Raw genomic sequence first — 12,043 nt, forward strand, 5'->3', positions numbered from 1 at the left:
ACTGTTGTATCAAACTATCATATTCGTATCGTATCATACACACGCACTTTAACCATGTTAACTGCTGTTCATTTACGATATAATGCACTGTGGATATGTAAGAGTGATTCATTTCAGTTCATAATGAAATAAATGCTATACAATAGGAGTTTAAAATTTTTTTTTTACGACTTCTCAATTATTGAATGCATACTCAAATAGAATATTTATTCTTAATTTGAACTGTGTTTCGGGCTATCTCTCCACAGCATGATGCGATGCATGGTTGGCAGAAAGCCTACCTTCCCGGCAACCTGACAACCCTACCCGAGGTGCTCAAGTCTCGCGGATACGCTGCACATGCTGTGGGCAAGTGAGTTTGTGTAACAGTTGTAATCATATTAAAATGTTTGTTTTCTTTCTTTCAACGAGAACATGAACTCAGACCGACAGTCATGCAGACAGAGAGACGGACGGACGGACGGACGGACGGACGGACGGACGGACGGACGGACGGACGGACAGACGGACTGATAGACAGACATACACACAGAAAGACAAAAACAAAACCAAAACATATTGAGAGAGAGAGAGAAAGAGAGAGAGAGAGAGAGAGAGAGAGAGAGAGAGAGAGAGAGAGAGAGAGAGAGAGAGAGAGAGAGAGAGAGAGAGAGAGAGAGAGAGAGAGAGAGAGAGAGAGAGAGAGAGATGGTAAATGCTGATTGAAGGTACTCCTAATTCGGCTGCCTCTGATGATAACATTAATTAGGCTCACATGCGGAATATTCATCCAAGGGGAAAAAGTAGTCTCTTACGGGAAATATTGAGACTAACAGTTATAATGTAGATTGTGATCAATGTACAAACTCGTGTAAACTTATCAATGTCAAGAAAGCAGCGTTTTGATTTTGTGTTACACACGTTTTTCTGATGACTGAGTCACCTTGTACAACGTTTTTATTTTATTTTAGATGGCATCTTGGGTTTTGCAATCTGAAATACACCCCCACATACCGTGGGTTTGACTCCTTCCTGGGATACTACATGGCAATGGAAGACTACTACAACCACACAATAAGTATCACTTAATTCAGGCAACCAGAGCCGAGGTGCACGACAAAGTTACCAACCTATCGGTAGCCAGCCGAGGTGTTGGATTGGTTGAAATTGAGATTTGTGGTGGTTTCAACGAATCAGGCTCTCTTCCGTTTGGGTGGCACCCACTTCCGGTTCGCGAATCTCAGCCCAGATGCCGAAAACAGACACTGTATGCTAATGTGTCGGATTTAGGCTTTGTACCTGTCCTCCTCCCCCTCCCCCTCCCACCCTCTCCCCCCACACACTTTCGCCAAGCGTTGTAGGGATGCTAATTCATTTAAAACAAAAATAACAAGAAATTCCTCCGAGGTTGGAAAAACACCCCCGTCAAAGGGAAATAACCTTCTCAGTTGGTGGCAGTGACTGAGTGAGAATGGTTATTTCCCTTTGACCATGAAGATGTCCCTCTATAAGTCCTTGTATAATTTTAATCCACCAATAACTCCCTAACCGTGTGTTTGACTGGTCCCAATTTTTGTAAGGACCGTCTCAGGAATGTATAGAACCTGTTCACCAAGTTTGGTGACGATCGGTCCGTTCATTCTTGAGATCTATATGCGAACACAAACACACAAACAAACAAACAAACAAACAAACAAACACATCGACCGAAACCTATACACACCCCTATACCGGGGGTGTAACTATCAAATGAACGCATTAGCTATGATTCTCTGATTCCGTAACTCGAAGATATTGGGAAAGTAAACTCATATGGAATGAAAAGCACGTATAACTGATAAAATTTAAACAAATGAGAAGATCTTAACAAAGTAAGGGGGTGCAACTCGTGTGCGACCCGGACACACCTACTTTAACCTATGATACATGTGTTGTTGTCCTATTAGTGAATGTCCTAATAATTCTTATGAAATGTTCGTTATAATCGTTTACAGGCAGGCAGGGTGTGTCAAAGAAAATGTTCAATTTTTATGTAATATTTTAATGGACAATAAAGTGTTGTTATTATAAAAAAAGAAAGAAAAAAAAAGAAGAGTATAACGACCTCGGACGTCTTGGTCTTACCAGGGAGGCGGTTACGACTTTCGCAACAACACAGCAGTTGAGAGAAACGTGATTGGACAATACTCGGCGGTGAGTGTATAATGTTTTTTAATTAACTCAAATATTTCAATGTGATGGAGGTCTACACACGTACACATGCACGTACGCGCGCACGCACGCACGCACGCACGCACGCACGCACGCACAGACACATTCACAAACTCATTTACAAACGCATGCCCACACACACACACAGACACACCCAGACACACAGACACACACAGACACACACAGACACAGACACACACAGACACACACAGACACAGACAGACAGACAGACAGACAGACAGACAGACACACACACACAGACACACACACACACACACACACACACACACACACACACACACATTCAATATGACATGGGACGAATCCAGACATGCAGGAACTAAATCCACAATTATGTTGTAGTATTCAGTTGCACCAAAGAGGTTTATGTTGCAGCACATCTTCACTGAACACACTGAGAAGATCATCCGTGCGCATAACAAGGATCAGCCCCTGTTCCTCTACTTGCCCTTCCAGTCTGTGCATGAACCTTTGGAGGTGACATCATCATCATCATCATCATCATCATCATCATCATCATCATCATCATCATCATCATCATCATCATCATCATCATCATCATCATCATCATCATCATCATCATCATCATCATCATCATCATCAAAAGTTACGTTGATGCAATAGGAACGGTAGTAAATCCTGTTCGCGTTGCAGCAAAATGACACATACAGACAATCAGACACCCAGAAGACAAGCTTACATGAGAAGATCTATTATCCACCCATGTCGCAACCAGACAAGCAGACAAGCAGGTAGACATCATATCCTTATTACGCACTAACCAATACACGCGGGAGAGTGATCAGTTGTGTGTATTTTCAGGTTCCGCAGATATACATTGACAAATACTGCAGTCACATTGGGAACACGAGTCGACGTATCAAATGCGGTAATTTTCTTTGTCAGATTTGCCCTTCGTGGCCGATATATCTTGTAATACAAAAAAGTGTGTATAAACATAAATATTCAAAGTTTGCTACCAGTTTTAACAGAAATAAGCTGGAACATAGCTCGATTTCATTATAAGGTGCCATGTGCAGCCTGTATATTTCTCCAGCGAACAGATAAGAGCTCAACGAGCTATTTCTTCCCTTTAAAAGTTCCTTTTCAATCATGTGAACCACCAGATCTGTCGAAGCTTTTAGAGCACACGAGCTTGTATCAAAACGGCGGTCGATCGAAGTATTATTCTCCTCTATCCTTACTGTGGTATAACTATACTAATAGAGCATTCTTACTGTAGTATTACTACACTTTTGTTTGTTTGTTTGCTTAACGCCCAGCCGACCACGACGGGCCATATCAGGGCGGTGCTGCTTTGACATATAACGTGCGCCACACACAAGACAGAAGTCGCAGCACAGGCTTCATGTCTCACCAAGTCACATTATTCTGACACCGGACCAACCAGTCCTAGCACTAACCCCATAATGCCAGACGCCAGGCGGAGCAGCCACTAGATTGCCTATTTTAAAGTCTTAGGTATGACCCGGCCGGGGTTTGAACCCACGACCTCCCGCTCATTGGGCGGACGCCTTACCACTAGGCCACCGTGTTGCGGTATTACTACACTAAAAGAGTATCTCTATTAGTATAGTAATACTGCAGTAAAGATTAAAGAGTATATACTTCGAGAGACCAGCGTTTTGATACGTATTACAAGCTCATGTGCATAGAGTGAGAGCATTCTTCCAATAGGAACACATACCACAATTCAACAACGTGGCTTTTTTTGTGCGAAGTGAGATGTTTTTTTGGTTGAACAATTTTACATGTTGACACTGGTGTCAGGTATGAAATTAAGATATGAAATAACAAAACAAGTCGCGTAAGGCGAAAATACAATATTTAGTCAAGTAGCTGTCGAACTCACAGAATGAAACTGAACGCAATGCCATTTTTCAGCAAGACCGTATACTCGTAGCATCGTCAGTCCACCGCTCATGGCAAAGGCAGTGAAATTGACAAGAAGAGCGGGGTAGTAGTTGCGCTAAGAAGGATAGCACGCTTTTCTGTACCTCTCTTTGTTTTAACTTTCTGAGCGTGTTTTTAATCCAAACATATCATATCTATATGTTTTTGGAATCAGGAACCGACATGGAATAAGATGAAAGTGTTTTTAAATTGATTTGGACAATTTAATTTTGATAATAGTTTTTATATATTTAATTTTCAGAGCTTGTTTTTAATCCGAATATAACATATTTATATGTTTTTGGAATCAGCAAATGATGGAGAATAAGATAAACGTAAATTTGGATCGTTTTATAAATTTTTTATTTTTTTTTTACAATTTTCAGATTTTTAATGACCAAAGTCATAAATTAATTTTTAAGCCACCAAGCTGAAATGCAATACCGAAGTCCGGGCTTTGTCGAAGATTACTTGACCAAAATTTCAACCAATTTGGTTGAAAAATGAGGGCGTGACAGTGCCGCCTCAACTTTCACGAAAAGCCGGATATGACGTCATCAAAGACATTTATAAAAAAAATGAAAAAAACGTATGGGGATTTCATACCCAGGAACTCTCATGTCAAATTTCATAAAGATCGGTCCAGTAGTTTAGTCTGAATCGCTCTACACACACACACAGACACACACACGCACACACACACGCACGCACATACACCACGACCCTCGTTTCGATTCCCCCTCGATGTTAAAATATTTAGTCAAAACTTGACTAAATATAATAAAAACAACACAAAAACAACAACATCAACAGTCTTCACAGAAGACCGTTGAATTTTGGGACGTTTCAATTTGAAGGCTACTCTTATATTTTGACAGATCTGTGTTGGCTGACATGTTGGGTTTAATGAAAAGGATGGTACATTTAAATGTGTGTTTGTATCAATAATAATGTGTATCTAAGCATGTCGTGTTTAGATATCATCTGTGGAAAATTAACGGTTAGCAGTGAATGACTGCAAGCAAGAGTCAGATATAATACCTGTACTTTACACATTTTTACATTTAGTCAAGTTATGACTAAATGTTTTAACATCGAGGGGGGAATCGAGACGAGGGTCGTGGTGTATGTGTGTGTGTATGTGTGTGTGTGTGTGTGTGCGTGCGTGTGGAGCGATTCAGACCAAACTACTGGACCGATCTTTATGAAATTTGACATGAAAGTTCCTGGGTATGATATCCCCATACGTTTTTTTTCATTTTTTTGATAAATGTCTTTGATGACGTCATATCCGGCTTTTCGTGAAAGTTGAGGCGGCACTGTCACGCCCTCATTTTTCAACCAAATTGGTTGAAATTTTGGTCAAGTATTGTTCGACGAAGCCCGGACTTCGGTATTGCATTTCAGCGTGGTGGCTTAAAAATTAATTAATGACTTTGGTCATTAAAAATCTGAAAATTGTAAAAAAAATATTTCTTTTATAAAACGATCCAAATTTACGTTCATCTTATTCTCCATCATTTGCTGATTCCAAAAACATATAAATATGTTATATTTGGATTAAAAACAAGCTCTGAAAATTAGATATATAAAAATTATTATCAAAATTAAATTGTCGAAATCAATTTAAAAACACTTTCATCTTATTTCTTGTCGGTTTCTGATTCCAAAAACATATAGATATGATATGTTTGGATTAAAAACACGCTCAGAAAGTTAAAACGAAGAGAGGTACAGAAAAGCGTGCTATCGTTCTCAGCGCAACTACTACCCCGCTCTTCTTGTCAATTTCACTGCCTTTGCCGTGAGCGGTGGACTGACGATGTTACGAGTATACGGTCTTGCTGCGTTGCATTGCGTTTAGTTTCATTCTGTGAGTTCGACAGCTACTTGACTAAATGTTGTATTTTCGCCTTACGCGACTTGTTTGTTTTATTATAGCACCTATTAGAACAAATGTTCATCTTTCATTACTTGTGGTCTTTACAGGAATGGTTGCTGTCCTGGACGAGGCGTTCGGCAATATAACGTCACTGCTGAGTACCTTGGGGTACATGGACAACATACTGCTCATCTTCACCACTGACGTAAGCACAGTGACGTCAACAAGCGAAGAGGCATAAACAATAGTTTACCCCCCTCCCCCAGCAAACACACACACACACCTACGCAAGAAAAGTAAGATTTGTCCGTGGCCACTTTTGTTCAAGAGTTACCAGGCTGCTCAACTTTCTTTCACTTCTGTTTGACGATTCCCGATCCACCACCCCAAGGCAAAAAGTTAACAAATAATAAAAGAAACACACCAGCCAACCAACAAACCTCCAAACCAACCAACCCAACCAACCAACAAACAAACACAAAAAACCCTGTTAATTGAGCCCTAAGTTGACTTCGTGAAGACTTCGCGGAGTCATTTTACCAAAACTTTAGTGCCAAAGCTTCATGCAGTATATTTCTCGAAAACGACTTCACCCAATTAATTGAGGCTTAAAGGCACGTACGTCTCGGTGTCTTCTATTCCTTTTCACTTCAGGCAACGGGCACTTCCTTGTACCCAACATTCTTTAGATGCCGTTGACGTTGTCTCAGAATATACCAGCATATATCTGAATGATATGAGGCTTTGCTCTTATTTGCTTTAACCCGCTTTTATTTAATATAATTTTTTTTTTATACATCTAGAATGGGGGTCCAGTGCCTTTCGCAGGAAACAACTGGCCGCTACGAGGGTCTAAGCACACAATATGGGAAGGAGGCACTCGCGGAACAGCCTTCGTGTGGAGCAACAACCTCTTCTCCAAGACTGGCTACACCAACGACGGGTAAGCAGAAAAGTAGAATTTCATTACTGGAATACAGAATACAGAATACAGAATCTTTAATAGCCCAAGGTTGGGAATTTGTGATGACATTGTGGTTAAGAAACATTTCAATCCAGCCATGTACACCAACACACGCATCATTTATACAAACTGATCAACATTAATATGAAAAAACAACGACATCGATTTTTATTTTAAATTTTTTTTTTACCGTTACTTTTAATTTATCAAGATTGTAAAATAAGACATCTCCGTTTGTAAGCCCTACTATCTCAGAAGAAAGCTGATTCCCAAGGGGAAAAACTACTAACAAAAAAACACACTCACGACAACGACGATGCTGCTGCTGCTGAAACTGACGATGAGTATGACAACGACGACGACATCGTGGGGCTTAACGACGACGATAATATGAAGGGAGTACAACGACAACGACAAAAAAGACAACGGTGATGACTGATCAAAAAGGACAGGTGTTATTGCTAACATACGAGTAAGTGGTTGTATGTCTAGGGAAATGAAAATGAAATAGGGATAAATGAAACAGGTTACATGAAAGCAGTATTAAAATATTCTTAGTTTTAGAAAATATGGTATTTATACGTATTTTTTGTTTTGGAAAATATAACCTTTAAACCTTTATTTCTCAACGCACGCACGCACGCACGCGCGCACACACGCACGCACGCACGCACGCACGCACGCACACACACACACACACACACACACACACACACACACACACACACACACACATACTCACACATACACACACACACACCCTAAAAACAACAATAGAGGGCTTACCGCCGTTCTGTTCTGTTGATCAGAATGATGCATGCAGTCGACTGGTTCCCCACCATCATCGAAGCGTCTGGAAAGAAATTCGGTAATTGTTTTCCTTTTACATATAACCATACATCAATTCAAAGTACTTTAATTAGAGATTGGTTCAAATAGAGAATTGATAAATATTCGAAGTGTGTCTCGTAGAATGAGCAATACACACTGAGACAAAACATCAACAATCAAACAGCTGGTAGGAAGAATTAAGTCATCTAGGTATTATGCATGGTCTTGAAGTATGTATTACGCTTTATGCAGAAGGCTGTGTTTCACGGACTATGCGCACAATCATATTGGTAACATAACGTACGTAACAATTAAAATTTGTTAAAACAAAACAACACGCCCCCTGTCAACAAACAATTTGCCACCATTAATCTACCACCCCGCCCCCTTCCCCACGGCAATCGGAAGAAATCTTCAGGGTAAGTCAGTCACTTTCATCTATGTTTTTGCAGACTTCAAATGTTTTTTGTGTGTATGCGGATTATTTCAAATATTTTTTGCTTAGATGAGTACAAGATTGACGGAATGAGCCAGTGGGACACGATACGCCACAACACGCCCAGTCCCAGGGAGGAGTTCGTCTACAACATTGATACGATGGCCAACATGTTCGCCATCAGGTAAGGATTCTTGGAACCAGATTTGCACAAAGCAGACATACAGCTGGTCAACTCCATGAGATGTACCGAAATAGAAGACTCTGGGTCGGTCATTGAAAATTGCATTAGGCCAAAAAAGAAATAGGTGTGGTTACGGTAACATAGCCCCCAAAATATAGGGTAGGAAGGTAGGCAATCACTTTTTTTTTAAAACTTTTTTTTCTAATGTGTACAAATTAAACCTACTTGACAGGGAAATAAGTGTGCGACTCGGGCGCTTTAGCTTTTATTGCGTTTTCTGCACTCTTTTTTTTGTTTTTTGTTGTTGTGACAAATGTGATAAAAAGTTATAGGGTCGGCCCCTAAAAATAGGGTAGGTCGGGTTACCGTAACCACACCTATTTTTTTTTTAGGCCTTATTATGCTGAGCAGGTATGGCCAAAATCTTCATCAACGATCCCATCTCTTATAAACTGGAGTCATGTAATGGTAACACAAGGCAGGAAGACTTGATACATACTTTTGACATACCAGTTCCCCGTTTCTTACAGGCGAGAATAGGCGAGATTGGCGAGGAGGTACCGTTTCTTGGGCACATCTCGCCGCGAGGGACGCTAGGATTCTCGCCTCGAACGCTAGTTGGCTTTGGGCTTGGTCGTTTGGCGAGAAAACATGGCGCCGACACTGCTGCCAATCCGATTGGCTGTCCAAGGTTGTTACCGACCAGTGCAGATGACCTTTTCAGTATCAACCAATGGTGTTTGATTCTTGCGTAGCTAGCCATCAAACCGTTTCATACACACTCTCGCCTCCTAGCTCCGCGAGCGGCTAGCCGAAAGAATGTCACGCCTGAAAGAAACACGCGTCCGGTAAGTGCTTGTTGCCTATTTCCGGCAGTAAAAGCGAATTTTAGTTTCAAGCTTTTGAGAGTTGTAGCCAATTACAGAGTTGACACCGATCTAATTAATCATAGTTTCTTTTTTCTATAGACACGGCGACTACAAGCTTATCCACGGCAATACGGGTGGTCTGGACGACTGGTATCCGGTACCCAGGGTGGACGGTCTGCAGGAAGAAGAAGTGGCACCACCACCACCAAGTGGTCCTTTTCGCTTGTTTAACATCAAAGGTATCTCTTTTTCTCCTTACGTTACCATTTGTTAAGAAATGGTCAAATCGGCTATACGGCTTCGTGAAGTCTTCTAGTCAGTGCTAGGAATATTCCAAGTACCCGTGTATGCAAGACGGAAATGTGTGAAAACTGACGAACAAAATCGCGAAAGAAAATCAATCTTATGGGCAGAATATACCTGCGCAGTTTCAGCGGCACAGACGACGCACGGCCTATTATTTATGCCGCGATAGGGATTATGACGAGTACTTGGCCTGTTTTCCTTTCATGCCACGTGTAGCGGGCTGGGATAAGCTGCAGTGCGTCGTCTGTCCTGCTGAAGTTACATATGTGAGCGGAGCCCCTCAGCAATATCGCTGCACACATAAAGCACAGCCACAGACCAATCTGTCGCAACATTACACAGTTTATCTGTCTGCCTTTGTTGTTGCCATCTTTTGTCACTACTAATCCGGCTCAGCGTGATCCCTATTTCAATAGATTTATTCCGGAACAACTCTGTTAAGATTGTATTCGCTGCGGAGAGTTGCCTTTCCTTGGTAAAAAAAAAAGGTCAAACAAACCCACGTGACAAAATAGGCTAATCATTATAGTGTGCACGTGCTCGATGTTAATGTGTATGAACACGCCGCTCGCTAGTGATCGGCGTACAATGTCATTCGGGTTTGTCTGCTCTCTTTTTCCCTAAAGAAAAAGCAACTCTTTGCAGCCCATAAATATTGACATAGTTGCTCCAGAATTTGTCTATTGAACTATTTTGAAATATTGAAATATTTTGAAATATTGAAATATTTTGAAATATTGAAATATTTTGAAATATAAGTCGCTTGTTCATTTCAATGCTTGTTATTCTCTCAGGTGCCAGGAGATAAGGTTCCGTGCAACTCTCGCTTACTCTATTACACATGTCGTATGCATAAAGAGCGATTACTTCCCTTTGGTTATTTGATATTGAAATAGGGATCATGCTGAGAACATGCCCCTAATGGATTTGCCGTGAGGGCGAAAAACTTAAATTTCTTTCTGAACATCGAATATTTGTGTGTGTTCACCAGAGGACCCCGAGGAGCGGAAAGACCTGACAGAGACCCAGCAGGACATCCTGAATCAGATGAAGACTCGCCTGGACGCCTGGCGTGCAACCGAAGTTCCTGCCAACTACCCCAAAAATGACCCCGCCGCTAACCCCGCGAAATGGGGCGGGGCGTGGAGCTCCGGGTGGTGCTAATTAATCAATTAATCAATCTACTAATAACTGCCTTAAAATTTGAGTTAAAACAGAATTGTGATTTGTTTTGTGAATTCGTTTGTTCGGTTTTTGAGTGTCAAATTATCGGGCAGTGCATGGTTAGAGAAGAAATAATATATATACACCGCTTTCTTGCATGTGTGTGTGTGTGTGTGTGTGTGTGTGTGTGTGTGTGTGTGTGTGTGTGTGTGTGTGTGTGCGCGCGTGTGTGTATGTGTGTGTGTGTGTGTGTGTGTGTTTGAGAGAGAGAGAGAGAGAGAGAGAGAGAGAGAGAGAGAGAGAGAGAGAATTGCTATGTGTGAACAATTTGCACATAAAACTATCAATAAATAGCAAATAATTCAGAGAGAAAAAAATCCAAAAGCACCAGCATTCAATCATGCAGTATTCAGTCAGAGTTTGTGAGGTCAGTGTTTCGCTTCAAGAAATGTTTACTAGTCCATAATTATGTACGTAAGGCTTGAGTCTAACCCTTCTCAAAATGTACATAAAGTACTTAAAATGAGGCACACACTCTTACTCAATTCATTCGTACTTCTTGAAAGTAGGTGCCGGATATTGACCAAAGCAGCACAACAAAAGAGAACAGAACAAGAAATTCCTTCGAGGTAGGAAAAACACCCCCGTTGGTCAAAGGGAAATAACCATTCTCACTGCACCCATTCTCACTGCCACCAACTGAGAAGGTTCTTTCCCTTTGACCATGAATATGTTTCTCTATAAGTCCTTGTAGAATCTTAATCCACCAATAACTCCCTAACCGTGTGTTTGACTGGTCCCAATTTTTGTAAGGACCGTCTCAGGAATGTATAGAACCTGTTCACCAAGTTTGGTGACGATCGGTCCGTTCATTCTTGAGATCTATATGAGACAATGACAAAAGGTGCTGTGGGTACGCTAGGTATTTTATAAGTTCTGTAACTATTTACTGAATGTACACTCAGATGGAACTTTTGGTTTTTCTGAGAGATTAATGAATAAAGATGATCGCAGAGAAAAACCAAAGACTAACTATAAACAGTTAAAATTCTGCTCCTCATTCATTACGCAAATTAGTGCTTTTTAGGGACGTATTTTGACAAGGTGTTTGAGTACTCTCGATAGTTTTAGAAAAAATGCTAATAAGCTTTTTTTCTGGGCAGTTGGATTTAAACCAAATGATTGCATGAACCCCAATACATAGTTCTGTGTGTTTTTCTTCCCATTTGTCCGTTTTTTAAAGAAATTAATAAAGTTTGAAAATTGCGTGTCTAGCGTGACT

At 40.9% G+C, this 12,043-nt stretch overlaps 1 protein-coding gene across 1 annotated transcript in view; it reads left to right on the top strand.

The window, feature by feature from the left end:
* LOC138966356 (arylsulfatase B-like) overlaps nucleotides 1-10,913 on the top strand; it is a 12,606-nt gene extending 1,693 nt beyond the window's left edge. Inside the window, exons 4-14 of the mRNA XM_070338555.1 lie at nucleotides 249-352; nucleotides 951-1,053; nucleotides 2,104-2,172; nucleotides 2,587-2,688; nucleotides 3,034-3,100; nucleotides 6,115-6,212; nucleotides 6,811-6,950; nucleotides 7,781-7,839; nucleotides 8,308-8,422; nucleotides 9,391-9,530; nucleotides 10,589-10,913. Coding sequence (XP_070194656.1) covers nucleotides 249-352; nucleotides 951-1,053; nucleotides 2,104-2,172; nucleotides 2,587-2,688; nucleotides 3,034-3,100; nucleotides 6,115-6,212; nucleotides 6,811-6,950; nucleotides 7,781-7,839; nucleotides 8,308-8,422; nucleotides 9,391-9,530; nucleotides 10,589-10,761 — 1,170 coding nt within the window. The 3' untranslated portion in view covers nucleotides 10,762-10,913. The remainder of the gene's footprint in view (nucleotides 1-248; nucleotides 353-950; nucleotides 1,054-2,103; nucleotides 2,173-2,586; nucleotides 2,689-3,033; nucleotides 3,101-6,114; nucleotides 6,213-6,810; nucleotides 6,951-7,780; nucleotides 7,840-8,307; nucleotides 8,423-9,390; nucleotides 9,531-10,588) is intronic.
* The last annotated feature ends 1,130 nt before the right edge of the window (nucleotides 10,914-12,043 follow it).

The sequence above is a fragment of the Littorina saxatilis genome, linkage group LG5, assembly GCF_037325665.1.
Source record: "Littorina saxatilis isolate snail1 linkage group LG5, US_GU_Lsax_2.0, whole genome shotgun sequence".
Taxonomy (NCBI): domain Eukaryota; kingdom Metazoa; phylum Mollusca; class Gastropoda; order Littorinimorpha; family Littorinidae; genus Littorina; species Littorina saxatilis.